General features: G+C 53.1%; 11 protein-coding genes across 11 annotated transcripts; 5 read left to right on the forward strand and 6 right to left on the reverse strand.

Annotated features, from left to right (window-relative positions):
• Nucleotides 1-522: 522 nt before the first annotated feature.
• Nucleotides 523-1,419, reverse strand: HETIRDRAFT_453253 (uncharacterized protein; the record flags this gene model as incomplete). Its single annotated transcript, XM_009550660.1, has 3 exons — nucleotides 523-570; nucleotides 639-732; nucleotides 1,346-1,419. 3 exons carry the CDS (start codon nucleotides 1,417-1,419, stop codon nucleotides 523-525), a joined length of 216 nt encoding a protein of 71 aa, XP_009548955.1.
• Nucleotides 1,420-1,869: 450 nt separating this feature from the next.
• TRX7_PDI (thioredoxin protein disulfide isomerase) lies at nucleotides 1,870-3,838 on the forward strand (the record flags this gene model as incomplete). Its single annotated transcript, XM_009550504.1, has 7 exons — nucleotides 1,870-2,253; nucleotides 2,306-2,344; nucleotides 2,404-2,520; nucleotides 2,654-2,680; nucleotides 2,728-2,877; nucleotides 2,943-3,162; nucleotides 3,234-3,838. The coding sequence occupies exons 1-7, from the start codon at nucleotides 2,125-2,127 to the stop codon at nucleotides 3,836-3,838; spliced, it is 1,287 nt and encodes a 428-aa protein (XP_009548799.1). The 5' UTR covers nucleotides 1,870-2,124.
• Nucleotides 3,839-4,592: 754 nt separating this feature from the next.
• HETIRDRAFT_237934 (uncharacterized protein) lies at nucleotides 4,593-6,007 on the reverse strand (the record flags this gene model as incomplete). Its single annotated transcript, XM_009550661.1, has 2 exons — nucleotides 4,593-5,708; nucleotides 5,783-6,007. Coding segments are annotated over 2 exons (1,341 nt in total), but the record flags the coding sequence as incomplete, so codon positions are not given.
• A 363-nt stretch (nucleotides 6,008-6,370) lies between these two features.
• On the reverse strand, nucleotides 6,371-8,257 carry HETIRDRAFT_477892 (uncharacterized protein). Its single transcript, XM_009550662.1, has 6 exons — nucleotides 7,431-8,257; nucleotides 7,207-7,362; nucleotides 7,119-7,152; nucleotides 7,034-7,065; nucleotides 6,876-6,975; nucleotides 6,371-6,824 (listed from the first exon to the last, which is right to left on the reverse strand). Exons 1-6 carry the CDS (start codon nucleotides 8,228-8,230, stop codon nucleotides 6,561-6,563), a joined length of 1,386 nt encoding a protein of 461 aa, XP_009548957.1. The 5' UTR covers nucleotides 8,231-8,257; the 3' UTR covers nucleotides 6,371-6,560.
• A 265-nt stretch (nucleotides 8,258-8,522) lies between these two features.
• On the forward strand, nucleotides 8,523-10,318 carry HETIRDRAFT_64010 (molecular chaperone, DnaJ superfamily; the record flags this gene model as incomplete). The annotated part of the gene is made up of 7 exons (XM_009550505.1): nucleotides 8,523-8,701; nucleotides 8,750-9,002; nucleotides 9,074-9,134; nucleotides 9,190-9,219; nucleotides 9,271-9,480; nucleotides 9,555-10,188; nucleotides 10,251-10,318. 6 exons carry the CDS (start codon nucleotides 8,523-8,525, stop codon nucleotides 10,154-10,156), a joined length of 1,335 nt encoding a protein of 444 aa, XP_009548800.1. The 3' UTR covers nucleotides 10,157-10,188; nucleotides 10,251-10,318.
• A 723-nt stretch (nucleotides 10,319-11,041) lies between these two features.
• On the reverse strand, nucleotides 11,042-12,213 carry HETIRDRAFT_428514 (uncharacterized protein; the record flags this gene model as incomplete). Its single annotated transcript, XM_009550663.1, has 7 exons — nucleotides 11,042-11,109; nucleotides 11,195-11,272; nucleotides 11,334-11,435; nucleotides 11,457-11,535; nucleotides 11,615-12,061; nucleotides 12,084-12,092; nucleotides 12,142-12,213. The coding sequence occupies 7 exons, from the start codon at nucleotides 12,211-12,213 to the stop codon at nucleotides 11,042-11,044; spliced, it is 855 nt and encodes a 284-aa protein (XP_009548958.1).
• Nucleotides 12,214-12,733: 520 nt separating this feature from the next.
• On the forward strand, nucleotides 12,734-16,156 carry HETIRDRAFT_104017 (glycoside hydrolase family 29 protein; the record flags this gene model as incomplete). The annotated part of the gene is made up of 18 exons (XM_009550664.1): nucleotides 12,734-12,937; nucleotides 12,991-13,220; nucleotides 13,282-13,337; nucleotides 13,385-13,440; nucleotides 13,593-13,648; nucleotides 13,698-14,101; nucleotides 14,160-14,386; nucleotides 14,445-14,530; nucleotides 14,584-14,647; nucleotides 14,717-14,743; nucleotides 14,797-14,874; nucleotides 14,927-14,976; nucleotides 15,034-15,200; nucleotides 15,261-15,346; nucleotides 15,402-15,432; nucleotides 15,499-15,727; nucleotides 15,789-15,852; nucleotides 15,917-16,156. 18 exons carry the CDS (start codon nucleotides 12,734-12,736, stop codon nucleotides 16,154-16,156), a joined length of 2,355 nt encoding a protein of 784 aa, XP_009548959.1.
• Nucleotides 16,157-16,466: 310 nt separating this feature from the next.
• Nucleotides 16,467-17,366, reverse strand: HETIRDRAFT_419888 (uncharacterized protein; the record flags this gene model as incomplete). Its single annotated transcript, XM_009550665.1, has 1 exon — nucleotides 16,467-17,366. The coding sequence occupies one exon, from the start codon at nucleotides 17,364-17,366 to the stop codon at nucleotides 16,467-16,469; it is 900 nt and encodes a 299-aa protein (XP_009548960.1).
• A 186-nt stretch (nucleotides 17,367-17,552) lies between these two features.
• On the forward strand, nucleotides 17,553-18,072 carry HETIRDRAFT_155876 (uncharacterized protein; the record flags this gene model as incomplete). Its single annotated transcript, XM_009550666.1, has 4 exons — nucleotides 17,553-17,576; nucleotides 17,626-17,766; nucleotides 17,816-17,882; nucleotides 17,938-18,072. 4 exons carry the CDS (start codon nucleotides 17,553-17,555, stop codon nucleotides 18,018-18,020), a joined length of 315 nt encoding a protein of 104 aa, XP_009548961.1. The 3' UTR covers nucleotides 18,021-18,072.
• Nucleotides 18,073-18,460: 388 nt separating this feature from the next.
• HETIRDRAFT_124547 (uncharacterized protein) lies at nucleotides 18,461-25,586 on the reverse strand (the record flags this gene model as incomplete). The annotated part of the gene is made up of 11 exons (XM_009550667.1): nucleotides 18,461-18,875; nucleotides 18,936-19,751; nucleotides 19,812-19,999; nucleotides 20,057-20,157; nucleotides 20,206-20,640; nucleotides 21,244-22,558; nucleotides 22,615-24,115; nucleotides 24,174-24,303; nucleotides 24,358-24,953; nucleotides 25,006-25,363; nucleotides 25,394-25,586. 11 exons carry the CDS (start codon nucleotides 25,584-25,586, stop codon nucleotides 18,461-18,463), a joined length of 6,048 nt encoding a protein of 2,015 aa, XP_009548962.1.
• Nucleotides 25,587-26,077: 491 nt separating this feature from the next.
• On the forward strand, nucleotides 26,078-26,981 carry HETIRDRAFT_124548 (lipid phosphate phosphatase; the record flags this gene model as incomplete). The annotated part of the gene is made up of 5 exons (XM_009550668.1): nucleotides 26,078-26,181; nucleotides 26,255-26,298; nucleotides 26,361-26,424; nucleotides 26,478-26,712; nucleotides 26,763-26,981. The coding sequence occupies 5 exons, from the start codon at nucleotides 26,078-26,080 to the stop codon at nucleotides 26,979-26,981; spliced, it is 666 nt and encodes a 221-aa protein (XP_009548963.1).
• Nucleotides 26,982-27,484: the final 503 nt, after the last annotated feature.

Raw genomic sequence — 27,484 nt, forward strand, 5'->3', positions numbered from 1 at the left:
TGCTTCATTCTGAGTAACTCAAGAATCATACTTTAGAATCTCAGAGCTGATTTCATAGCATGAATGATGAGTTGGGATTCCACCCCCCGAAACCAAAATTAGTTGAAAATTATGGCCCTCAAGGGCCATGAACAAGAGGAATCCGGGCTACAGCTAGTGCGACGAGCGATGACGACGTATGCATACGATCGTACGTGCGGGACTATGTAGCCTAAAGTTATACAACATGGCACCAACATATGCCTCTTCTCATTAGCAAAACAATACACACCACCCATGAAGGCCACATCCCACATCTGTTACCAACCCTCCCTGCCGAGTGACTCTCCATCTTCGCCCGCCTGTGAGGCTATGGTCCGAAGCGCGCACGACGCGACCCCGCGGCGAGGGCGGTCATGTATTCGGGCAATAGCCCAAGGGCGACGAGGTACTGGATATTGTATAGGGCTGACCTCAGGGGCAGGAGGCGGCGCGGGCAAGGAGCAGCGCACGACGGCCTGGTACCGTCGATTGCAGCGGAGTCTACGGAGGGTGCCGCGGAGAGATCTTGTCTACTCCCATGGCAGCGACCTGTAGGAAAGGAAGGCAAGGGCATGGTGAGGGTGGCTCAGGGTTGCGATAGTAGAGAGAGCACTCACCCTGAGGGTACGGCGGCGGAACATAGTGCCGTCCTTGTCCTGCGTGGAGTCGATGTCATCCTCGATGGCCGGGGCCACCTTCTTGGGGAACAGGCTGCAGAGGTAATCACAGGCTGTGTAGTCTGACAAGTGATCTTCCCTGTTGCAGTGGATAGAGTGTCAAGAGCTTGCCGTGTGGCAGCCTGCGGAAACAACGGTGAGATTGGGCCACTACGCCACAGATAACAGGCACTCACTCTTGATCGCTGGTAGTTTGACAGGTGATTTTCTCGTTGCGGTCGAAGATAAGTCAAGGGCTTGTCGCCGTCCGACTGTTGCATGTTGTAAAGAGTCGCTGAGAAGTGGAGATGGTGGGAGGAGAAAAGGCGAGTGAGGAAAATAGCAGCCAACCGGGCTCGTATTTATAGGACGCCAGTGTGCGTTTGTTGTGGTCCCAGATAACGCGCAAAGAAAAAAAAGCTCCCGAACAACCACGGCTCACCTGGGTTTCTGATTTATCTTGCATGGTCAAGGATTGCGGGTGAGGTAAAAGATTAATCATTCGCCACCCTTGGCAGCCCTTTACACGCACCCAAGAAGCTCCTGTTTGCCATGTTGGCAAAGGCAACAAACGGGATTCTGAGGCGAAGAAGGTCAGATCTCTCAGCTCAAAGGCGATCAAATCCATTTATCTCGGCTACGAGAGTACCCTTGTTCTCTTTACGAACGTGCTAAAGGACGGGCGATAGAGCTCACGCTGATTATGTCCAGCCCGCCGCGATTGGTGCTTGCCAGGACCCATACTTGATCAATTTGAAAGGGCAAACGCGCCCTCCCCTTCAGCTTGATCTTTTGGAAGGCTGAGCCGTATCGATCGATGACGATCAGGAAGAAATGCTACTGTTGGTAGATCTCAGAGGGCTCATTGAAATCCAGGGACCTGCAAGTATAAACGGCATTTTCACAGACTCGTATTGATGCCTAAGGGATTCTGCGTTAGCATCGCGAACACGAAGGTGAACGCTTGAACAGCGGCGATCTTCAGTCATTGCGGTGAGACCCCACGGGGAAACGGATAAAACTATGCACGTTTGGACACGTTTTCTCAGGCAAGTTTGGACGCAGCTCTTCGGGCTATGATCGGGGATGCCCTTTCGAGGACAAATATCCCCTCAGTTTAGGTACCAAATGAGACACGCCGGGGTCCTGCAGACACGCACGTCTGCTTGAGCAGTCGGGCACGGCTGCTCCCAGTTGCTCACACACAGACAGCCTGTATCGTAGCCGGCACTCGAATTCTCACGAAATTCCATTGCGAGAGGTTCCGGGCTGAGCAAGCCAACACGGCGCGCTGGTAAGAACGCGGCCATTCCCATCTGCCTCTCGCAGAATCTGCCACGTCAGTGCGAAACCGAGTTGATCACAAACCTATAAGATCCAGTCTCCCACCCGCCTGCCTGCTTCATAAGTATTCTCTGAGCCTCTCTCCTCCTCGACGCCGGTCATCATGCTGCCTCAACTATTGGCCTTGACCCTAGCGATCGCGCCTGCGGCCGTGTCCGCTGGTCTGTTCCCGTCGAATTCGCTCGTGAAGCACTTGGACGCGAAGGGTTTCAGGCAAGCCCTCAAGGAGAACGTGCGTACCGGAACCCACTCGTTCCCGCCCTCGTTCACTGATGTCCCTCCAGCGGACGAGTGTGATAGCCTTCGTGGCGCCATGGTGTGGAGTGCGTACCAGCATATTTCTCGATCGTTGTGCAGCCCGTAATCGAACTTCCGATTCCAGCATTGTCAGCGGATGGCGCCAGAGCTCAGCAAGGCTGCGCTGGGCCTGTACCCACTAATACCCACATATGCCGTCGACTGCGATGACGCGAAGAACCGACAAGTGTGTGCAGAACAGGTAAGGGGCCTCTCAACATACATGGGCGGCATACACCCGGCATCGCACTCGAGAGAGCTTGGTATCTTAGAGACACGTCGCCTGACACTCTGAAGCCTTGCATTTAAAAGGATTTCTGACTAATTATCCTTAGGGCGTGAAAGGCTTTCCCACCGTCAAGGTGAGCGATTTTGTTCCGTCCTGGCGTATTGTTTTAACGTCACACAGCTCTTCCCGCGGGGTAAAGACGTCAAGCCCATCACATTTGAAGGCGGTGAGCGTACGGCGAGCGCATTTTACTACTGGGCAACGAGACGCGTCCCAAACAAGAACAAGAAGTTATACCACCTCGAAGACATCGAGCCCTGGGTGACAAAAGCACGTTCGATACTCCTAATTTGTATCATACAGACCCCGAAACTGACGTGCGCGCGTGAAACCAGAACATTGAGAAGAACCGCGTGCTGTTGCTGAACAAGGGCAAGACGGTGCCGCTGCTGTGGCAGGTCCTCGGGAACAAGTACAAGGACCAGCTCGAGTTCGGCAGCCACCGCGATCGCAAGGGCAAGACCGGCAAGGCGCTCGGCGTCGGGATGGGCGGGAAGAAGGAGTCGCGGGTGCTCGTGTACCCCGCCGGCTCTACATCGCCCGTCGTCTTCGAAGGTGCGCCCGCAGCCCCCCACGTCCGACACGCGTTCGCACGGCCTCACGTACCGTCATCGCCGCCTCCGTAGGTATTTTGAAACACGACTCGCTCTCCAAGTTCTTCGACTCCGTCATCGACGGCTCCGCGGACCTGAAGGTCGTGAACGCGCAGGCGAAGGACGAGGAGTTCGCGCTTACGGAGGAAGAGCTCGAGATTGAGCGGCAGCAGGAGGCGCAGCGCATCGCGCTCGCTCACGGCGGGTTCACGGAGATGATCGACTTCGAGGAGGCGGTGAAGAAGTACGGCGCGGACTTCCACGACGCGCACGGGTACGGCGGGATGATGGGCGAGATGCCGAAGAAGAAGGATGCCGCCGCGGCCGCGGAGGAGGGCACCGCGAAGCAGAGGAAAGAGGAGGACCCGATCCACAAGATCTTGAAACACCAGCAGGAGAAGGAGAAGGAGAAGGAGCGCGCGCAGCGGGAGACGACGCCGAAGACGGGCGACGGCGGGCAGATCGTGTTCCAGGCGAAGACCGAGACCGGCCACCGACCGACCAGCACGGCGCAGAAGCCCAAGGCTACCGAATCGGCCGGCGACGTCCCGTCGGAATCTGCCGAGACGCCTGCGCCTCCCGCCGAATCGACCTCAGCGTCGAACGAGGAGGCGGGCCATGTCAAGGACGAGCTCTAGACATTTTCTCTTGCTGGTCTTTTTTGTCTGTAGGTATTTCTGTATAATGGATGCGCGATTGGCACTGGGCAGACGACGTGCTATTTAAGTACGTTTACGATGGAATATCCAAAGTAGCGAGCTCTAAGCAAATTAGACTTCGAACTAGGGTATCTGCAAGATGCTGTGGAAAAAATCTACGTGAGAATCTAGGTCTAGATCTAGGTGTCTAAAGCTCTGCAGGGGTTGTGAAAATATTAAGAATTAGACACTACCCATCGAGGGAGCGATTCGAATAAATAGCGAGAGTGACCGGTGTGTAGGGCGGTCCAAAGCGAGGATGTGGGCGAGAGTATGAGTAAAGCAAGCGAGAAAAACAATGCAAAAGATCTAACGTCAGCATATGCAGTGTCGGGATTAGAGATTAAAACAACAGCAAGAAAGAGAGATGAGAGACAAGAGGGGTCGGCGATTAGGGTAATTGGGTGCACACGTGTGCGCCTGCACGCTGCAGGTCAAAGTAGCTCTGGAGGACGTCCTTCCACTCCTCGTCATCGCCCGCGCCCGAGTCGAACTCGAGGGTCTTGAGCTCGGGGAACGCGAGATAGATGCACTTCGCGAGGCTCTCAGGGTCGACGGGCTTGCCCGCGTCGCCTTCGCCTTCGTGTTCAGTCGACGGCACCGGCTGGCGTGCACACCCGATCGTGAGCACCTCGAGCGCTGCCTGCACGTGGACGGCCTGCGGCGGGTGCGCGGCGCGCGGGAGCGTGCAGACGTCCATCGGGAGCGCGAGCTCGCGCAGGCGGGGGCAATGCGTGGCGAAGGCGGCGAGGCTCGCGGCGGTCGCGCGCGGTTGGAGGGAAAAGTACGCGGGCGCGTCGAATGCGTCGACGGGGTGTGTCCAGAGGCCGAGCGACGCGATCGCAGGGAACCAGCGCGCGAGGGCGGCGAGGTCGGCGTCGCTGAGGTCGGCGGGGACGGAGGGGTCGATGCTGAAGTGCTCGAGGCGCGCGAGGCGCGCGAGCGGGCGGAGGGTGTCGAGGGTGAAATGCAGCTTCGGGGGGAAGGCGTGGTCGGGGACTTCGCAGAAGCTGGAGAGGGACTCGATGGAGAGGGAAGTGAGGGTCGCGTGCGTTTTGGAGGCGAGGAGGGTGAAGGCGGGGATCCAGTCGTCGACCGGGCGCGGTTTGAAGTCGGATTCGAGGTGCAGGGTGTGTAGAATGTTGGAGGTGGAGAGGTGGCCGAACAGAACCTCGACGATGGATGGGGCGGAGCGGACGCGAAACACTTGAAGAGAGGGAAAGATCTGTGCGGCGGAAGAGGAGCAAGGGTGTAGTGCTTCGGCGAGTGCACCCGCATCCATGCCGTCTAACTGAATACGTAAATCCTCGAGGTACGGAAAAGATGCGATAGCAGAGAGCGCGCGCGGCGTCAGGTCGCCGCCGACGCACAGCGACAGCGTGCGCAGGCCGGCCATAGTCGCGACCGTCTCCGCCATGCGCTCACAGATGCGGCCGCGGAGGCGCAGGTGCTGGAGTCCCGTTGCGACGCGCGCAACTTCATCGAGGTAGGCGCAGAGCGCCTCGCCGGGGTGCGTGACCGCGTCACCCGCCTTGGGGCTTATGAAGCTGATGTCGATGGAGACGTCGCGGAGGCGCCCAGAAAGGTAGAGCGTCGGCGGAATGTGCCGCCGCGCGGCATCTCTGAGAATGAGGCGAACGGAGGTGAGGGCGGGGAGGAGGGTGTGCTCCGAGTGGTGCGCCCTGAGGAGGGTGAGAACAGCAGGGGAGAGCTTGGTGAATGTACGGGAGTGATGCGCAACTGTGCGAACGCGGGACGCGTAGGAGAAGAACTTGGCGAGGGATTCGGGGGATATGTCACCATCAAAGGACTGTGCCGCATGTCAAACGGGTGCCAAGATGAAGACAGAAAGATAGCGAGAGAAGAAAGAGAACGTGGACTCACGGTGGTATTTTCTTTGAGTACGGCGCCGGGTATTAGGGAAAACAAGGGATCCGTCGAGTGCTGGAAGCGCCACAGGAAATCGAGCGCAGGGTCTCTCCACGCCTGGCACACGCGCGCGAGGCTAGCGAATGTGTAGCGAATGGGCTGGCGGTCGACGTCAACGTCGCCATCTATGTGTTCGAACACACCTCTAAGTATTTCATCTATGAGCAGAACGCGGTGCATCGATCAACGAAAGCTGGTGCAGTGGGTGGACGAGCAAGAGCTGTATGGAGATCTAAAATGGGAGGAAAAGAGAAGAAAAATACACCGAGAAAAACCGCGATGATAACGAAAGCGCAAGGAAAAAAGAGAGGAGAGGTGTTGTCGAGAGAGTCGCCTTGGCTGGTTGCGGTATCGAGGGAGGGAGAGCGGGAGGAGGAGACAGTCGTCGTGACCCTTCCGGTCAAATGCCGTAATCCCCAAATTTTGTGCGTTCTGCGCTCTCATTGGCTCCCGATAGCTTACTCCGCGCCACATCCCTGCCGGCGGATGTGATTTTCGCAAATTCAAGAGGCACAACGTCATGAAACAGCGCAGAGAACTCGCAGAGATAGAAAGCAACCATCAGATCTCAGATGGAGACCTGTTATTGCATATTCTTCCAAGTGCATAAACAACTGCAGCATGAAAAACTTAGTCTCCGTGGCTGACCTTACACAGAAGACAGTCGTTCTGTGTATAAGCGGAAACCCAAGACATCCCCGCGCACGCCGAACAACCGACACCACTACCTCAGCTACTCCACCACCGCGGCGGCGTACGACCTGACCTTGGAGAACCAGAACGGTCGCTCGTTCTTCAAAGCCAGCGGCGACGCCTCCCCCTCCACGTCGACCGAGTCGTATCCAATGAACTCGAGCTTGTTCCACCGCCCGAGTGGCCGCGAGCGCAGGGCGAGCGTCATCTGGAACGAGTAACGCGCGCTCGCGTTTGCGGGGTCGTACAGGTTCGTGATGAACACCGTCGTCCCTCGGAGCGTCCACGTGCCGATGTAGAAGCCCTGAAATTGTGTTGAGTGCTTTCAGAATGTAAAAGGGAAGAGGGTAAATACCTTCATTCGAAGACCGGGCCTGAAGATAGGGATGATCTGTTGTGGCTCAAACTCCTCGTTGGCGAGAAGTGATATCACTTGACCGTTTGAGAAAAATCGACTAACAAAGCAAGGTCCATGTGAGCCAACATCAGAACATAAAGGAATATCGCACGCACAGATAACGATGGTATGTGATTAGATGGCTCATCTGCGTATTTGTGTAAGGACCAACAAAAAGCGCGCGAACCAAATGGTACGTACATTAACCCAGGCGTTCTCGCTCACGCCCTGTCGACTGTAAATTCCAATCAGCTCAATATTTGAGAGTCAAAGCACGGCGCGGGCGTACATGTAATGGCATACTGCAATGTAGACCCCATCCAACCGGACTCGGGGCCGTTCTATGAATACACGTCTATAATCGGCATCGAAGGCGTCTACGATCGCGTCCAAATCCTCGTCATCCGCTATCTGTGGCGGCTTGTACGTCGTCTCCACGAAGCGCCTGAGCATCGAACATCGACGTCAGATCAGCCTATACGTCAGTAGAATGGCGCAATGAGGCTGCCGCACCTCCAAAACGACGGCTCGAGGGTCAGCACGCGGGCCTTGCGGCAAGTGGACCCGAAGCGCTCGAGGGCGGACGTGTTGAGAAAGCCAAGGATGTGGATAAGGACCTCGTCAGGCAGAGAGTTGAGCGGTGTGCTCTCTGTTTCGTCTTCCGGCTCGAACAACAAGACACTCGGAAAGTCCTTCACCATCTTCGCCAGGAGCCCCGTCACATGAGCCTCATGGTGTGCATGGTGCACATGCGCGGATGGGAGATCCAAGCCTTTCATACTCTGGGTGACCCGCTCAACCGCAGAGTCAGCTGAGCTCGTCTTCCGATGCCCAGGAGGCCGCTCGCCTGCAGCAGTGGCGGCGGCGAGAGATTGCTGCTCGGCTTTATGATATGCCTTGTCGACGTCCGAATCCATGCGAAAAGCGATGCGGTAGAGGCGGAGGGCTTCGTCAAGCTGGCTGGCCTGCTCGCATCGCACCGCCTGTCGATAGACGTTGATAGCGTTGTTTCGCGCACGAATGGAGACATTGGACACGAAGGCGGTAGGAGCAGGGGTCGTGGTAGACAGTCTGGCGACACCAAAAACGTTGAAGGGTCTCTCAGGGACAACGTTTGACAGAGGCGGAGGAGCATCGGTGGGTGGTGGGGGCGCGATGATCGACGTGGAGGCCGGGCTCGACGTGGAAGGCGGCACAGGAGCAGGAGCAGGAGCAGGAGCAGGCTGTTTCTTCTGCCTGACCTCCGATTTCCACTGCTCACGGAAGCGAGTTAACTCTTCCGATTCATCTGTTATCGTGCTCTCGTGAGACATAAAGAAAGAAGAGAACGAGAACTAGGCAAGCAAACGAACGGACAAGTGTGCAGCAGCGACTCGATGACTCATTACAGAAGCAGTGTAGTGGACTACGTCACACCCTTCACTCGCGTTGTAGTCGCATCACAAACCGACTAGGCCCCGTTCGTAGCCGCACTACAATCCCTTGCAAATCGCCCAATCAGCTGACTCTCCTCTTTCGCACCACGTCAGTCGTCGTTGGCGACGACAGTCCCGGCCTTCCACCTCGCCCACGACCAGCGCCGCAGCTCTCGGAACGCGAACCACGATGGAGAGCAACAAGGAGGAAGCCCTGCGCTGCCTCGCCATCTCGCAGAAGCACCGCGCAGCCGGCAACTTGCCCTCAGCGCGCAGGTTCGCACAGAAGTCAATCGCCCTGTTCTCGACGCCCGAGGCGGTCAAGCTGTTGGCGGTCTTGGACTCCGAGAGCGACCCTTCATCGGCGTCGTCTTCGGCATCGTCATCCGGCTCATCCTCGGGCACTGGGCCATCGAGCTCGACATCGTTCACTTCAGGCGCAGAGACGCATCCTTCGGCTTCAGGAACGAAGCACCGGCACACCGCGTCGACTGCGCGCTCGACTAGTTCGACAACAACGAATGGGAGCGCGAGCGAGAAGAGAGAATATACGGCGGAGAATGTGGCGGTGGTGAAGAGAGTAAGAGGATGCAAAGTCACGGAGTATTATGAGATTTTGGCTGTGAAGAGAGATTGCGAGGAGGCAGAGGTCAAGAAGGCTTATCGGAAGGTGCGTTTTCGACTTCGCGCTTCAAACTACATTATGCTACATCATGCGATACTGGTCAAACCGTCGTGCAGCTCGCCTTGGCCTTGCATCCAGACAAGAATGGGGCACCGGGGGCTGATGAGGCCTTCAAAAGTACGTCGCGTTTTACACCGATTTTGTTCATGAGATTCACGGTCTTTGCGTGAAGTGGTGTCCAAGGCGTTCCAGGTGCTTTCTGGTGAGCGAGATTGTGAACGCATACAGTTGATGGATCCTGACCTTTCAACAGACCCTCAAAAACGCGCTGCTTATGATCGACATGGGTCTGATCCCGAGTCGAGATTTGGTGGCATGTCTTCCTCGGGGCCGTCACCAGGATTCGCAACAAGTCCATTCGGCGGAGGCGGTGGTTTCGAGAGCGAACTGAGTCCTGAAGATTTGTTCAATATGTTCTTCGGGGGTGGAGGCATGGGAGGCGGTGGGTTTGGTGGTGGCCCAGGTACGTCTTTCGAAAAGAAGCCTCTCATGTCTACATGTCAAGTCCTTAGCTTCTTTTCTGACCCCGTTCTTCAGTCTTCTCAGCGACGTTCGGACCAGGCGGCTTCCGCACAACGCGCGTGCACACCGGCCACCCACGGCAGCGCCAACAGCAGCAACAAGCCCAGCCGACGGGCCCGCGCTCCATCTTCGTCCAACTCCTTCCCCTTATCCTCCTCTTCGCCTTCTCCTTCTTAACCGCTCTCCCCAACCTCTTCACCACGCCCCCAACACCCGACCCGCGCTTCTCTTTCTCGCCCTCCTCCCGGTTCAACCATGAGCGGCACACGGGCGGTCTCGGCGTCGCCTATCACGTCAACTCCGCCGAGTTCGCAGGGCACCCCATCGCAGCTGAGATCGCGCGGGCGGCCGTATCCTCGGGGGCTGCTGGGTCGACGGGGTCGGGGGTCACGGAGAAGCAGTCGCACAAGCTGTGGGAGTTCGAGAACAAGGTGGATCGGGCGTACACACAAGAAATGTACGCGCTGTGCCAGCACGGGATGGACGCGCGGCAGCGCCGGCGGGACGCGGCGGTCGGGTTCTTCGGGATCGGTGCGGACTGGGACAAGGTGCGGCAGATCGATGCGGAGAAGGTGGAGAGCTGCGAGGTGCTGAAGGGGATGGGTTTATTGAAGTAACGCGTCGCTCGGCACTTAGAGTATTCACGCGCGTGCGTGTGCTTTCTTTTCGTGGATTTTTTTGTCTGATCGGTTTTCTGTGTGTCGCCGCTAGACGCATCGCGTTTCTGCGTGTGCTTATAGGATATGTACATTTCGTGCAAGAATATTCTTGGACTGGCCCTGCAAGCTTGCGTTTGCTGTGTGCCTGAGGGGCTTCTGCAGACGCTACACATCCTAATTTATGATGAGTACTACCTATCTATTATGCGTGTGCAGTTTGATCGCTTCCACGACATCCTTCACTCAGGCTGTCACTGGATTTGGCATATGCAGCATCCGAATGCCGAAAGGGTCCATCGTTTGAGGCTGTGTTGCTCGGCTACACGATCGCCCAAACAAGATCAATAGCAAAGAGCTGACATCTGATGCGTTTGAGAATAATCTATGTTTGCAGCTGACCAGAGAACGCATTCGGGGGGGCCAAGCTGCGAGCGTTATGGATCGTGGCATTTCCCTCTCCCGTGCTCGTGACTTCTGCTCGAGAATGTTGAACAATCAATCAGGTGTACGAGCCAGCACCTGCCAGTCCATGGACCTGGCGCATCGCATTTGCATCAATGTAACATGGCTACACGCGAGCCCGGATATAATGCATCTCAGCTATCATCAGAACACATTCCGCGTCGTTGCAAGTCGTTGCTACACGTAGCACTCAGACGTCTTTGAGTTTCCGGACAGAGATACTCTCCGTTTTAGACGCCATCATGCATCATCTCCGGATCAAATCCCATCATCCCTACTCTAACTTGGCTGATGGTCCAATGGTCCACTCCTCACTTTGACATCAAGGCGAATTTTATGTTTTGATGCGATGCAGCGTTTCGTCTCTTAAGAATGAGCGTCTCACTGCGTTTCATCATCTTGAACTTGATAGGCGACACCAACTAGCGCGCTTAATTTTGCCGACCGGGCTTGTAGGGTGGTATGTACAGACGCAACATATAAATATCGGGGCGAACGAGATGAAGAATCCTCAGCTAGCCTGGTCTTGCTCACCTTCGTTCTTTTGCAGGTACTGGTTGCCTAGAGTCTTTTTATCACGAGCCGTAATTCCTCTCAGACGAATCTTTTGATCTATTCAACCAACGTCCCTTACACTTCTCACTTCACTCAGCTCTCTATTCATCATGCGTACCTCCACCGTTATTGCTCTTGCTCTTGCAGGTGTTGCTGCTCCGGTTCTCGCAGCTCCCATGTTCTTGGAGAGCAGGTCCATCTCGTGAGCCTAAGCATGTTTCTGTACGGGAAATCAACTCACTAGTGCTTCTAGAGATGATCTCTCGCTGCTGTCTTCCTTGGAGGACCCTGATGATGTCCGGTCGCTCTTCACCAACCACCTTATCGCCACTGGGTAAGTCAGATCATGAACTCTCGTCTCCCGGTCTAACTTCCCGCACTATGAAGCCCTCTGCCCACGCGGGAAATCCAATCTTCTTCGCCTGGCAAGGTGGCTAGAAAATTTGGCTCAACAAAGGGGAGGAAGGGGCCGGGTTCTGCCCCGAAGAGACCGTCGTCCCCGAGCACCAAAGGATCCGGCTCTTCGCCGACGAAAGGATCTGGCACGCCCTCCCCGAGGCCGACAACGACAAATAACGACCCGCCCACATCGTCACCGGATAACGGGTCTACACTGAACAAGATAATCGAGACCGCCTTGCCGTTCCTCAACCTCCCTCCCTTCTTGCCGAATCCTGTCACCACAGAGCCGATCACCACAGAGCCGGTCACCACAGAGCCGATCACCAGCACTGACCCGGCTGTCAGCGATGACACTACCGTCGACGATGGGAATAGCACCGTCACCGACACTGGCTCCAATTCGACGGACACCGCTTCGTCGTGAGTGCATTCTAGCATCCACACCTAAATGCATTAATATGCTTACCTTCGTGATCTACAGGGAATTGGAGCGTCGAGGACACTTCAAACGCCAACTTACGCACGAGGTGAAGAGGGAGCTCACGCGCATGCTTATGGAACGCGCTTTCGCAGACCTTGATTGAGCGGCGGTGCATGACTGTGATATACGATAATTCGCCTCTAACACATACGTAGCTCCTGATACTACATTCTTTTCCACTGCTAAGTTCGTTGGCCACTGTCAGAGAGATGCCTTCGTTATCTTATCGTATCTTATCTCGAGCAGATAGGCGCCGATCTCATCGCGACGACGTCAGGAATGGGCGGCTGTCTTTGACTCTTCAACCAACACCGCTATAATATCTGAATGCTGCATATAAGCTTGAGAAATTTTGGTTGAATGTCTGCACACAGTAACGTTGATCGACTCGGAGGCGCATATATGCTACGTCAAGCCAACTATTTCATTTCTTCATGGGTTCAGACGATTCCGAAGCAGCACGGACCGTGTGTTCCCGTACGCGTTCACCACTATGATCCCATGATAAGCTGACCCATAATTTCTATTATCTAGGAGCTGTATCTAATAGATGCGCTCCATGGAGGATTCCTGGCGAAGGCGCTCTACTTGCCTTTTGATTTTGACAGACTACGACAGTCCACAGCTCTAGACAGATGAATCTTCTCATTCTCTGTGGATTTTCCCTCCTGAAACTCGTTTGTGCATCCATTCTTCTTCAGACTCCGGTGGACCTAGGGCCGTTCTACAATAATAAGGCAGCCGCACGAGACGGATACCAGGCTAACTTTGATGGTGCGCACGGGTCATACCCTGCTGAGTACCTGCCCGCAGGAACATTGATTGATCAGAATATTCAAGTCAGTGGATTTATTCGCATCTAGCATTGATTCTCTCACATGATAGGTCGTAGTATACGCTGCCAGATTTCATGAACCCGGACGAGATTGTTTACGACAATATCAATTGCACAGGGCAAACGATCCCCTTGCCCAGAGGCAAGTATCATTCTTTCAACTTCCTAGGTGCAACAGATGGTTCCGCTACCTTGAATGGAGAATTTTTCGCGATTTACAATGATCACACAATCGAGCCGCTTGGGTTCGTTATCGCTCCATGGTGGCTTGTGAACCCTTCTGATGGGTACGCTGCACGAGAGCTTCCCTGGTGACCTTCGCAACCACTGACTCTTAAGACTCTCCAGTCCTGTAGTTGCACCATTTTTGAATGAACTGTACAACGGGACAATGCGCCGCAATTGTAAGTAGACGCGTGTCTCCGTGACGTGAGTAGCTCACCTTGATCAGATAACACCACCCGCATGTTCACGTTCGAGCATCATCTGGACAACTCGAAGGACCTTGTGAGACTGATTATGCCAAAGCAAGCTCTTCTTATGCCTCAATGATTGCACGGCTACTGAAACAAACACTGTCTAGCGAGACCGGTGTTTCTGAGACTACAGGAGTGATCAGCATTCATGTGTTTGCGATGACTCTTCTCTCCAATGGTCAGTCACCAATCGAAGCTCCCCCCGAACTCGATGTTCAGAATGTTCGAAGTACTACGAAGTGAGCCGTCCCCGTCAATTGAATGACTACTCAATTGGAGCTCGTATAGATTTCGAATAATCGGTGATGCCAAAGTTCAACTGATAGAAATCAAGCTCAATAATCTTGCCCCATCCAATTCTGGCTTTTCAACCTGGATCACCACAAATCATACTGTTGCTCTTGTCTCAGACGGCCTGAACACGGTCCTTCCCGGATTTTTCAGACGTCTTCGCGGAGGAGATCAAATCCGGATCATCGTGGGAGTCCAAAATGCCGAGGGCGTTGATGATGGCACAACTATTCATGCAGAAGTGCTGATTCGCGATGAGGAAGGAAGGACTGTTTCAAGATCACATGGATGGAAGGTGACAGCCGGCATCCCGCCTTTTGTTACTGGAGATACCTCGTTGAAGACTCATGAATCTCCTGAGTGGTTTGATGGTGCGAAGTTTGGGTTGTTCGTTCACTGGGGTACGTGTGTCGTGTTTTCAAAGATATTTCTTATTGAAAAACCCGACATGTGATACAGGTATCTATTCCGTACCCGCATGGACGATCTCCGGGACCCAATATGCTGAGTGGTATTGGTACTGGCAACACAATCCAGCCAACGCATCTTCTGCCGTCTGGACATACCACAAAGAGGTATATGGAGAACAGTTTCTCTATGACATGTTCTTCGACAACTTTACCGCATCGGCGTTCAACGCGACAGAGTTCGTGCAATTCGTAGCGGACATTGGTGCCAGGTATTATGTGCGCTTCACACCCTCCTTCGCCGTCGATTGATACTAGCTCTGACTCAAATCTGCAGGTGCTGACGACGAAACATCACGATGGATTCGCACTGTTCGACAGCGGAAACTCGAGCCACAGAAACTCGTTGAACTACGGTCCAAAGTAAGTTGATATAACTTTCCTTGTCAAATGCATCGGTTGATCGATCTCAATAGGCGTGATTTAGTTAAGGAAATTGTGACAGCAGCGAAAGCGACTCAACCCCAGATAAAAAATGGGGTACGAGGGTCTATGCTATTCTTACCGCGCGAATTTACGTCCGACCCTGCCATCTGTTTTCCATCGTAGTTGTATTTTTCTCTCCCGGAGTGGTTCGTGAGTGCTCTGTATTGTCTGGTGTGATTTCTATTCCGTCTAATCTTCTTCAGAATCCCGCATTTGCGAAATATGGACATGCAGATACAGGGGATGACCTGTATCATCGTCGGTCGCAAGACCCTTCTAATGTATGTAATGATATTCACAATGCCTACTTACTTTTGACCATTTCACATGTAGCCTGGCTATAACATACTCCAACGAACTGGATGGGCGGGCGGTTTAGCTCAGTGCGCCATCCTTTTAGTGTTCACATTCCTTGTCTGACGGCTGCGATCCGGTTTCAGCAACGCCTATAATTGGTCAGCGCCACTGGAGAATTACACAGGCTACATTCCCGTCGATGACTTTTTGCAAGACATTATGAAGCCGCAGATGGAGACGTTGATGTATGACTATGACATGGATATCATGTGGTGCGACGTTGGCGGTCCATCCGTGTACCCAGATATCGGTACGTTTATATCTTCCATTCGGCCTTGAGAATAATATCTATATGCTCATGAATATGCAGCTTACCAGTGGTATAACTATGCGGCGGCGCAAGGCAGGCAAGTACTCGCGAATGCGCGGTGTGGAGCTAACTACTCTGACTTCGATGTGCGTTTCCACCCTTTTATTCTAAGACTGCCGTTGTTCATGTTCAAAATCTCAGAACCCAGAATATTCGAAAACGACTCACCTGAGTGCGTATTCAACGACGTAGTTGTTGATATTCGCCATACACCCGTCTGATGGGCGATGTTTCCCAGAGCTGCGTAAGTGGGAGTCGAGCGAAGGCTCAGATCCATACTCGTACGGCTTCAACAGAAACACGACATGGGACCACTATCGCAACGCGACTTACATCGTGCGATCGCTCGTCGACATCGTGTCAAAGAACGGAAATTATTTGATTGATATCGGACCAATGGCGGATGGCACGATTGTCCAGCCTAGTCGAGAGAGCTTACTGGCCGTTGGAGCCTGGTTATCATTCTCGTGCGTTCACAACATCATAAACCTTTAGCGAAAATCGATGTCTCTAGGCCTTGTGTTGCAGCGGGGATGTCATTTACGACAGCCAGTTTTGGTACGTGACTGCAGAGGAGAACGACTTGCGCTTCGTGAGTAGTCTTCCTTTTCCACCCATGAATGGTCGATTTCACTGTCGAGTGTCTGCACTATCAGATGACGAAACCTGATGCTTTTTACATCGTTACCCTTTCTTACCCTTCGGACGGTGTGATCACTTCAATTTCACCGCTGCCGATTATATCGGGGGATGTTGTCGTGGTCTTGGGACCTGATGGAGACAGCAAACCGCTGGAATGGAAGTGGACACAAGAAAGGACTTTCAAGTTATGGTTCGACCTGGCTTTGTTAGATGGCGTCGAACATGCTTGGGCTTTCAAAGTGATCTACACCTAAAGAGTGGCTGCCAATCAAACTGTGCCTTTTGCTTGCATCGTCAAAATCAGAGACACTTTAATTCTGCCAAGACCACAGGCAAAATAGACGAAGTGCAATGCTTTTGCAACTGACCTGACTTTCCTATTGGTATCCACAGGGACGGGGTCATTGGAGTGCAGTCACAAGGCTGAGAAATTGCTGGTTGTGCTGGTAAGTCTACAGATCAAGTGTCTCAATAGAAACAACGGGTCAGATGCGTACCGTGAGCCGTTTAGTATTCCTGGCAATTCGGAGTGGTTACACCTGCAATTGCGAACTCTTCCCTAAGCTAGGTATGACCATTCCACTTCAGGATGATCCAGACAACCCATCGCCTCCTCTCTCTTTCATCTTCTCCCTCAGCTCTTTCAACCTGCCATACCCTCCTCCCATCACCCTTCACCTCTCTTTCGACAGCTTCTTGAATCTGAAATCCCGCGTTTTCCGCCGAGTTCAGGAAAGTCTGAATTGTGTATCTCCCCGTATGTAATCCCGCGACGAGATGGACCCGCGCGTGTTCAGTGCGTGATAATGTACGGCTGAGGGTGTCGATGAGGAGATGATGCACCTCGGAATTCCACAGTGTGTCCGCGGCTACTATGACATCAAATCCAAAGGCGGGCAGTGAATCCTCACCCACGGCAAGCTGGCTGTCATGCTTTGGAGCCAGTAGAGCAGGATCAGAGCCCCATGCAAATGGGACAGCGCGACATCGATCGGCGACATGATTTCGCTTCACGTTATCCTCCAAGGTGCGGATAAGTTCGGCATCAGGATAGTCGCTGGACGTGACTTCGACATGAGCATATGATTTAGATATTAGTATGCTAGGGAGACCAGCACCAGCGCCGAGCTCCAGCACTCGGATTGGTCGTGTTGATGTCGATGAAGGATCGTGCCGGTCAAGATGCAAATCCTCGAGATGATCTGCGATATAGAGGGATGCGACCCAGATAGTGGACGCATGGAGAGACCAGTTTTCTGCTCGAGTATCTGGGGTCAAAAGTGAGATCGTGAGTGGTGCGTGAGCCGCTTCTGGTGGCAAATCCAGCGACGCCGGGCGGATGTGAGTGAACAGCGATCCCGCAGATGAGTGCATCACCGGTGCAAAATCGTAAAGAGTTTCGAGAGATGTATACATAATGTCTTCTGGGGATGTTTCAACATTATCGGTGAGGGAAAATGACATTATGATGAGGTTGAGACTCTGAGAGGATTGGATCCTGATTCTATATGGGTGGTGCCTGAGGTGGTTGTTTGGATCTAAGGCTGCTGCCAAATAATTGCGATAAGATAAGATGTCATCATGACTCAGCGCGAACACTTCAGCCACTCGAAATCGTGGGGCAACGTTCCTTTCGACACTTACGCCAGCATGGTTTGCAAGAAATGCGAAAAAGTGTGTAGCCGCCGCCATTATACCCCACAGCTCTCTAACAGCTCCTTAGAAATTATCTAAGGTAGCGGCACCGGACCCATTCACGTCTACCTCGTCCAGCATCAAAGACGGCTCACGGAAGGTCGGAGAGAATAAGCTCATTGGTCGTCCTGGGCCCTCAAAAGCAGGGGGATCCAAGTCTAGATTTCAGGTTTGTCTATTGCACACTAACTATGGTACTATCTCTGACTTCGATCCAGCCGTACGGGGGGAAGTGTAAAGACTGCAAGCAAACAGTCACGCAGAATCGTGCCAAGTATTGCCATGGTGCGAGGCTCTCTTTCTTGGAGAAAGATGTCATATTTGACTTGATGTTACTCAGGCTGCGCATTTAAGAAGGGACTGTGCTCGATATGCGGCAAGCAGATATTGGACACTACGGGTTATGCGATGCAGAACAAATGAACCTCTGCCTCGATTATGATGGAATCACGGACGCTCGGTGTACGACGGTGCTGTATTCTATATCTATTATGTACTATGCCTTGATTACCACGTTCATTAATCCTAGTTGACGGCGCTGCTGTTTTGCAGTGCCACCGATCCTTGGATTCTGACTTGGTTGTCGCATACATTCTCCCCATCTCCGAATGAGGTGGCGACTAAACGGATTGATAATCTAGAATGAATTATTGAAGGAAAAGGTCGCGCGCATACTGAAATTACGTCTCGGATGGCTGACGGTTACGAAGAGAAAACAAATGATATAACGATAGCAATGCAATACATGCACGACACTACTATGCAAGACAGGATATGGGTGGAAATGCGATGCTCGAAAGTAAGATGGAACAAGAAATCAAAATAGACATCGACGAAATATAACGCACAAGGAAAATCCATGATTACACTTTCTGTCCAGTTCTCTGCTCGAAAATCTCCACGTCGATGGTATCCATGGTCAAGAATCTCCATATATGTACGTGCTTCAACTGGCCGTACCTCCTCAGCCTCCCTATCGCCTGCGTCTCACATGCATCATAGATCTCCTGGGACGTCGCCAGTAGCGGTGAGAGGAAAATGGCATGGTTCGCGCACGTCAGATTCGCGCCGGAGGCGCTTTCGTCCATGACATTAAGCAGCAGGACGCGCTCGCCCTTTGCCTGCTGGAACTTCTCTAGCGCCTTCGATTTGGCCGATGCAGAGCCCTTGATCTCGAGGAAGTCGATGTCGTTGGCCTTGAGCGCCTCCGCGACTTTCTTCATTAGGTCGGGAAACTGGACAAAGAGAAGTACGCGCTCCTTAGCGGGCACTCGTTTTCTGTCGAGCAAGTGAATGTCAGTATTGCGATTTCGCTGCATGGCAGAACAGGAAACGTACTTGATCAGGTTTATGATCTTCTCAAGCTTCAGACCGAAGTGCTTGCCCTTCCCGTCCCGCTCCTCGTCATCAACACCAAGGGTATCACCCTTGACGACGTTGAGCATCCTCGCCAAGGCCTTACACTCGCCCGTGTCGCTAGAGACGCACTTCTCCTCGGCAGCACACCCCCTGACGCATGCCACACAGCCAGCATGACCACAAGACGACAGGATGGCGATGTCGTCAACGGGCACCTCCTTGCGTCCGCACGAGGGGCAAGACACGACAGGCGGGACCTCGCGCTGTTTCTGCAAATCACGCACAGCGGTGAAGTAGCGCAGCGACCGCACGCGCCCGACAAGCTCCTTGTTCAACCGGCGCAGGACGTGCGTGTGCTCGCGGAGTCCCCACATCATATCTGAGATCTTCTTGGGGATTCCCTCCTCCTTGCCCTTCGGCTTTCCCTTCATCTCGCTTATCCTGGTGGCCCTATTTTGGTTTATGGGCGGCTTGATGCCGACTTTGAGCATCAATTCCTTGAGCATCGCCGTTGCGTCGCCGTCGCCAGTGCCCTCGGTGAAGTTGACGCGGACGAACTCCCGGAAGAGCGTCTCCTCACTGGTGATGGTGATGCCGGCTTTTGCGAGGTCGCTCTCGATCTTTTTCTCCATTTTTAGCGCCTCACTGAGTTCTGACTGGAACTCTGTCTTGCAATCCTTAAGCTGCTTCTCGCGCTCCTGGACGATGACCGAGCAGGCTTTCATGGCATTCTCCTTGTCGGAGGTTTCGAGTTCGAAGTGCGAACACCGCTTGAGGAGTGCTTCCTCCGCAGTTCTTATAGATGAGCAGTCAGAGATTGTCCTCAAGGTCATCAAAAAGCCGTACAAGACTCACTTGCTGTCACCCAGAGACTGGGCAAGTCGCTTTTCACGATCACTCTCGGTTTTTTTGCTGCGCTTGATGGTCATATCGAGAGCACGAAGGTGGTGTTCGAGCTCGAGGTAGATTGCACGCTCTGCTGCTGGAAGATTGATCTTCTCGATTTTCTCTTCCCAAGGAATTTCGTCGATCTCAGCGACATTCTATGAGGGCATGTCATGTCAGGGTTTGAAGCATTGTGATGAATAAATTTGACTTGCCTGGCGAACGAAGCGATCCAGGAATGCTTGACCAACCTCATGGCGATGAGCATGCCAGTCCAAGCTGTGCGTCTCCCGGAAAGAGTGGAACTTCTCCGCAGCTGGAAAGAGGTTAACGAACGCATCAAAAATAAAGCAGTGCGACATACCTGTTTGCTCCCGACGTCGTTTCTTGATCTGCGCCGATTGGCCTTCGCCATCGTCGTCAACACCTAGATGTACGTCCAAGAATGCTGCAATGGTCTTCACTGCACCGAAGTCATGGATTGGAGGAGTACCGGAGAGGACCCAGCTGCGATCTGCAGTCACTTTGGTGATGAGAGTATGGATAATGCCTTCGAGGTAGGTATACTCGTCAACAACTTTGCGCGCGAAGTGAAACATCTCCAGCGGTGGAGCTTGCATCTCCGACCAATTTCTTTTTGCGGAACCGCGCAACTTCCAAGGGTCCTTGACTTCGCGCAGGGGTTTCGGCTTTTTCTCCTTTTTCTCCTTTGCGTTGTCCTCTCGTTTGCGCTTTTTTGATGTGCTGGCTGATGTGGCAGAAGACACGCCTCCTTCATCCTCGTCAACGTCCATACCCTCTGAGTCAGACTCCTTGGCCTTGGCTTTCTCCTTCATCTTAGGTTTGGCCTTCGATTTGGACTTGGCTTTGGGCGCATCTGAATCCTCTTCGGAAACCTCATCCTCGAGATCCTGACTTTCGACTTCATCGTCGTCGTCGTCGTCAGACGGTACAAAGGCCTCGGGAGATACAGACCGGGCCGATTTGTACTTGGTGAGCTTGTTCTTTTTCTTTGGGGGCTCGTCGTCATCGTCGTCGTCGAACGCGTCGTCGTATCTGACTTTGGTGGCTGCAACTCGACGTTTACGAGGAGCCTCTGACTCTTCGTCAGACGATGCCTCATCAGCCGTCGTCTCAGGCGTTTTCAATTGTAGACTGGCGAGGCTGGGGACTTCGACGTGACTGAATTTCATAGACGGCGTATGTTTGCTGCTGACAGGCACGCCAGATTGTTTGGAACCATGAGCGACATCTGCCTTGCTCATGCCGTTCGCTTTAGGCTCCTTGACAGCAATGGGTTGCACACCCCGAATGCGCTTTGAGGGACGCATAGCTGCTTCAGTTTCTTTGTCTGACACTGAACGTTAATCCTGAGTTATTCGCATGCTGGTGGTCTACGCACCTCTTTTACGCGCTGCATGAATCTCGGCCATCACATCCAGCGAACCTTCTGTTCTAAGCCTGTCCACTTGGTCGCGAAGACATCCAAGGGATTCGTCTAGCCGTGTGTTGAAGTATCTGCCGTCATTCTTGGGAAGAGAGCCTCCCGCTGCAAAGGCTTCTAGATTATCTAAGTAGTTGATGCCTTTGAATAGACTTGACGCAACGATGACGATGTCTGCCTCTTGAACGTCTTCGATCTTGAGCGAATTGAGATGACCCACGTTCTGGAGAAGAACGACTTTGAAGGTGTTATTGCCAACAAATTTTTGGACCTCGTTCGCCCATTGCTTCGTCAAATGCCCGGGCACAACTACAAGCGTCGCAGAAACTCGAATCTTGCCAGGCATGTCTCCTGCAGCGTTCGCGTTGGCAACTTCCTTTTTGACGGCCTTCCTGGTGGAGTCGATGAGACCGAGGGTGATTGCGGTCTTTCCGTACCCAACTTCATCTGCAAGGACACCACCACGGACACGCACAGGCTGTTGCGCACGGCCTTCAGCTCGCCAACCGAGAGGTTCAAGAATCGCTTCCGAGATCTCCTCCTCCATAAAGACAGGTGCGTCCGTAGCCTCCTGACGAATCATCCAATCGAGAGAGCGGAGTTGTTCGGGACGAAGGCGGGTGACGAAGCGAGGAGGCTGTGAGTGCTCGGGGTCGCGACGGTTAGAAGAGAGCTTGAATTTGGGGAGGATCAGCTTGACCAGAGGTTTGAAGTCGGTGTCCAAGCGCCATGTGACAGTACGCTCGGTTTTGGTGCCGTGATGAGGAAGGCGCGACAGGGCACGATGGATAAGAGATGCAAAATTGACACCAATGCGCACATGTGCCACTTCATCGTCGTCAAGTTTGAGTTGCGTAACGAATGGTGCCGGACGACCCTTTAATCGACGTTCGTACTTGCCGGCCTCGATGCTGTCTTCAATAGCAACAACGCCCTTGCCCTGTTTGATCCAACGAAGCGATGGAGCAGGTGGGGCGCATCGGTCACAGTTCGCATGACCTTCATGAAGCGATACAGCCTGCCAGGAGTTAAAGATACCGTCGATGGTTTTGATCCGCTCGACCAACCAAGACATAGATCGGAAGGTAGCACGCTCGTGAATGTGCTCAATTTCCTTCCAGGCTCCACGAGGCCACTCAATCCCTGCCTGTGATTGGAGGGGAACTCGGGCGACAAGCAAAGCATTTGCGGTTAGGCAAGAGTTTTCCTCCAGCGAGATATTGAACTCTTCCTGAGGAACCGCATAGCGAGCATCTTGACCAAGTGCTGACGGCTATAAAACATTGACTTGTCAATATGAGAAGTTAACGAAGAAAGAGTAAGGTGCACCTTCAGCTGGACGCCGACAGCAGCAGCATACTTCTGCGGGATGGAGCATTGAACTAGCTTGTCGCTCACACTTGATTGTCTCCACCCAGAGTCAAGACGCGCAACAACTGGACGAGCTTCGCCGTATTCGTATCGGCGGATACTACTCGCAAAGACGAACCCATCATCAGCTGGGTTGCCGCACCGTGAGGGATCTATCAGCATGAAGAGAGGGGGCTGCGAGGCGTCCTCATCGGAGACATTCCTCTTGTGCAGCGCGCTGTTGGCCGTTCCGCATTGATCCAGGAGAGTATATAGACCTGTAATATCACGATCGAAGTGGGAGACATCATCTTGGGCGACGGTAACCTGCAGCTGCGAGTACACGGTACTGTCCTTGTATTGTTCAAGTTGGAGGCCCAACTTCGCTTGCCAAGAAGACACCAAATCACCGACACCCTTGATCATGATGTCCACCTTCGTCGTGTGCGGCAACGCAAATTCCCATTGGCCTTTGAGCAACGCGTCCTTGCAAACAAGACGAGCGGCAGGCAACAGGAGGATCTTCCGAATCTCGGCATTTGCAGGCTCGCTCGACTCCGGTTTGGCGAAGAAATACCATTCAGGACGCCCTGAGTGGAGATATAGCTCAAGGCGAGCTTTATCCGATTCATAAGTGGCCGACCAAATTTCCTGACGCTTTGTTTCGACGAAACGCAATTCAAGTTGAGCGGCCTCCGAGACGGCGGAGCGCCAAGCAGACCACCGTTTCGAAGGTATTGACACCCCAGCGTGCTCTTTGAGAGAGTCTAGGAGCTCTGCAGTAGCGTTGGAGAAAATAACACACATCGGAAGGAAGGATTTAAATGACCGGTTGAAAATGGAGGGAGCAACTCTCGGTTCCGCTGTCACGTCGATTGCCTCGTAATTGTGTTCAGGCCGGCCTCCGCACTTGGCGCAGGACGTCCATCCGCAATCCTTGCACCGATTTAGCTGTCGCTCGGTGATATCCTTTCGCCCTTCGCATTCGCACAGACGTACGCTGCGCATAGAATCCGCTATGATCAGAGGAAGCGCCTGATCAACCGTCGTCGAGAGGTCTAAAGGCTGCTCGGACAGCTGATCTTCGCCAGTGATATGATCGCCGACCGCTGGAGCATCGACATCCATGACACCTGAGTCTTCCTCCATCTCCTCGATTATGCTAGTCCCCTCGTATGTGGTCTTCGCGTCACCTTCTTTGAGAAGCTTGTGGCCGAGGATCAAGGCTGCAAGAATTGCAGTACCAACGACAGTGGTGGACATGGCATTGCCGGCCAAGTCTGCGAGTTGATCTTCCGTCTCGCGCGTGAGCAAGAGCTCGTCGATAGGAAGACCTTGCATGTGCAACGCCTCAAGTCCAACCATGGGACCCCCTCGGTTGGTGATGTAGGGAATCATGGAGGGCGTCAGACAAGGCGAAATTCCGACTTTCCCAGAGCCAGTTGACCGATCCACATTTTGAGAGAGGTTCCAAACCTGACTGTGTATCGAGAGAGAAATTGAGAATCTGCATCGATATCGTCGAGGAATATACCCACGTTTTGAAAGCAGGGTCAATATCAACAATCGCAGAGCGGAGGAGAGATATGTCCATCAAATCCCACACACGCTCGACTTGACCTTGAACCCAATCTGCCCAACCGAAATCCAGCATCTTACAGGAACCGCCTAAAGACGTGTTCAACATTGCATAATATCTCATGACATCTGAGACGTGCTAACCTTCGTCCCAGTTTGTCAATGGACGTTTGGTTCCGAGTTTCTCGTCGAGCCGAGCACGTTGATGTCGGGATTCACATCGCGTCCAGTCAGTCCGACCGGTCTTCCTATCGACAGCATTGTAACTCTCCTGGACAAGCTTCTCTCTCGACTGGAAGATGCGAGGGTCGTCCGCGGGCAAGAGCCAACCATCTAACGACGACGATGCCTCCCGCCGAAGTTGAATCATCTTCTTCACCCAATTCTCCGCAATGTTCGACTTCTTCGTGTTAACAGCCATCATATATCCTCGCGTTCGGGTATGAGGGATGTAATAGTACTTGGTGTCCAAGAACATAGACTCGGCACTATATCCAACCTTGCGGAACTCGCCTTTGACCCCGTCCCAGGGAGCAGAGCACACATTCTCCAAAATGACGATGGGAGGCTGGTGTTTCTTGACCCAGTTTAACATCCCGAAAAATGTCCGCCCTGATTCTCCACCTCCATCCAAACCTTTCTTCTGGTTATTCAATTGCGAGTAATCGACACAAGAGGTGCCGGCGATGAGTATATCGACATTTCCAGGTACAAGGGCCTCAGATCCGTATGCAGTATATCTGCAGAACATATTTGAACACGATATATTGGAATAGAAAACAATTTGCGTACGCGTATTCGTCACCGAGCTCACAAACGTCGCGGAAGAGGAGAGGCGGCTGGAAGTTTCGTTCGATGTACGCTTGTTTGAATGGTACAATCTCGCAGGAAAAAACATGCTCGATCTCCAAGTCGATGCCGTGTTGGGCCTGGATAGCTCGCCTGATCAAGCCAAGAGCGAGGAGAGGTGACTCAGTGCCAGAGCACATAGTCGCTATGCGCAGCTTGCGGCCCTGGATGCGTCGTGCGACGTCCACGATCTCGGGCATACGACGTACGATATCGGCAAAGATAGCTGGAATGTCAGAGATGGGGGCCAGGTTGGATTCGTCGGGCGGTGTGTAGTCGTTTCTCCTCCTCTTGCCCTTGTCTTTAGGAGTCTCCTCATCGACTTCCATACCATCTTCCAAGCCATTTTCGTTGTCATCTACCACTGCATCGCCATCGACAGGCTCCTCGGATGCCTCACTGTCATCATGGTCGGAGGAAGGCCCCGGCTTAGGCTCGGGCTTAGATTCGGATTTGCCACCACCGAAAAAAGCGGTGATTGGCTGTTGTCTTGATGGGCCAGCAGATTTATTTCCTACGGCCATGGCACAAGCCAAGTGGGTGGAGTGGGTTGATGGTAGTGGTTCAACAGAAGAATATATGTCTCGCGTCTTTGTGAGCAAGCGTGACCGAACGCGTCGAGTCACAGCGGTAACACCGCGTCCATTTTTCCCACACTCGCCGATCATCCCTCTCACGACACAATGGCGATGGCAAGGTTGTCCGCCAAAATGAGAGACATCTTCGGGGATGACACATTCTATTGGGCAGATAGATCTTACGCTGTTGACTGGTGGGAGTTTATTTGCTAGAAAAGACAAGGGCTAAAGTCGTAGCACAGGGCAATAGCGACTGGAGGGCTGCTGCTGTCCGCATACATTTCAAAGCTCCCAGTCTTTAAGCGCGAGTTCTCGCTCGAGGACCCATTGATTGGAAACCCCCATACTAATCAGCAGTGAGGGTACCATCCAATTTTGCCGCGTTACTTCGACGCCCAAACTCTACATCTGACAGGATTTCTGGCACAACCAATGGCATGATCGCACTGGCTATTCCCTTCGGAATAGTTGGAGCGTTTGGCGGATTCAGAGGATCTCTCCGAGAAATCCACCATGGCCTCCTCGCAGCTTATTCTGGCAGGTATATATATATGACATTTGCCTTCCAGGATGCTCATTTCATTTACGGTTTGGTTTGTTGGTTTACTTTGAAGAGCCCTGTCGGATCTAATCACGGAATCTCTGAAGAATCGAGTCGGTAAAACAAGTTTGATAGGCTCGCAATGCTGCTATTATTTTATCACGTTTGTGTCACCCCAGGTCGCCTGCGCCCAGACTTTTTGGCTCGCTGCAAGTGGGACGCCGCCACGCGGGCGTGTACAGGGTGTGTGCCGTTTTCCCATCCGGTTTGAATTGTTCATCCAAATCACCACACAGAAAGCTAGGGGACATTATCGATGGGAGACGATCTTTTCCATCTGGTCATTCATCAACCGCCTTTGTAGGAATGACGTTTCTATCGTTATTCTTGGCTGGAAAAACAGCTGCTTGGTGTTTCCACGCACCTGCTCCTCCGAGATCTTTTCTCGGCAGCCGACTGCTGCGCTTTGTACTGTCCCTCCTCCCAATGGCCTTTGCAAGCTGGGTGGCCGTATCCCGAGTAGAAGACTACGTACGTTTCTACCTTTGCTCAATGCGCGAAATTCGCTCATCATCCCGCAGCGGCATCACAAAGAAGATGTAATAGTCGGAAGCATCATTGGCATCGTATCAGCCAGTGTATGCTACCTCATCTTCTGGCCAAATCCGTTCTCGATTGACAGCTTTAGTATCGAGAGTGCTGGTCGCCCCAGGGCAGTATACCGAGAGCATGATTTTGGAAGATCAAGGAACACAGGATACGAGCTCACCGATATGGACCATGATATAGAACCCGTGTAACAACAAAGACATAATGGCGCTTGGTTCATATAGATTCACACATTCACAGAAGTCATCAAAGTATGCAAGTACACTCAAGGTGAGTTCAATATAATTGAATTCCGACCAGACGAAACCGTGATCCGTCAGCGCAAGAAGCACCAATCCACTTGGAGCTGAATGACCACGACGTACAGCCCTCAACCGACTCAATCCACCCGTCTTGTGGCTTCCGTTACGGTATCATGACACCCGGACATGAACCCTCGTATCCTTCGCTCACACCCAATGTGGTGCTGGTGAGTCCGAATATCAAGTGCTTTGTTTCAAATGGTCGCCACGACATCGAGAAGGCTGTGGTGGGACCAAATGTGCAGGCCGCTAGAGCAGAATCGGTCATCTATTGTGAATCTGATTCAGGGCTGTCCAGGCGACGCTGTTATGATCCGAGGGAATTGAGTTAGAAAATGTGTGAGCGCGTGTGCGTGCGTATGATGAAGCAGTGGGTGACACGTGCAGTGATC

The sequence above is a fragment of the Heterobasidion irregulare genome (genome assembly GCF_000320585.1).
Source record: "Heterobasidion irregulare TC 32-1 unplaced genomic scaffold scaffold_08, whole genome shotgun sequence".
NCBI classification, from domain to species: domain Eukaryota; kingdom Fungi; phylum Basidiomycota; class Agaricomycetes; order Russulales; family Bondarzewiaceae; genus Heterobasidion; species Heterobasidion irregulare.

Excerpts from the sequence above, each read along its gene's own strand:
- HETIRDRAFT_477892 (XM_009550662.1), bottom strand. The coding sequence starts at position 8,230 with ATGTCTCACGAGAGCACGATAACAGATGAATCGGAAGAGTTAACTCGC. Across the intron at positions 7,363-7,430 it reads CTCGAGCCGTCGTTTTGGAG|GCGCTTCGTGGAGACGACGT; the intron begins GTGCGGCAGCCT and ends TTCGATGCTCAG. Across the intron at positions 7,153-7,206 it reads ATTGCAGTATGCCATTACAT|TCGACAGGGCGTGAGCGAGA; the intron begins GTACGCCCGCGC and ends TGGAATTTACAG.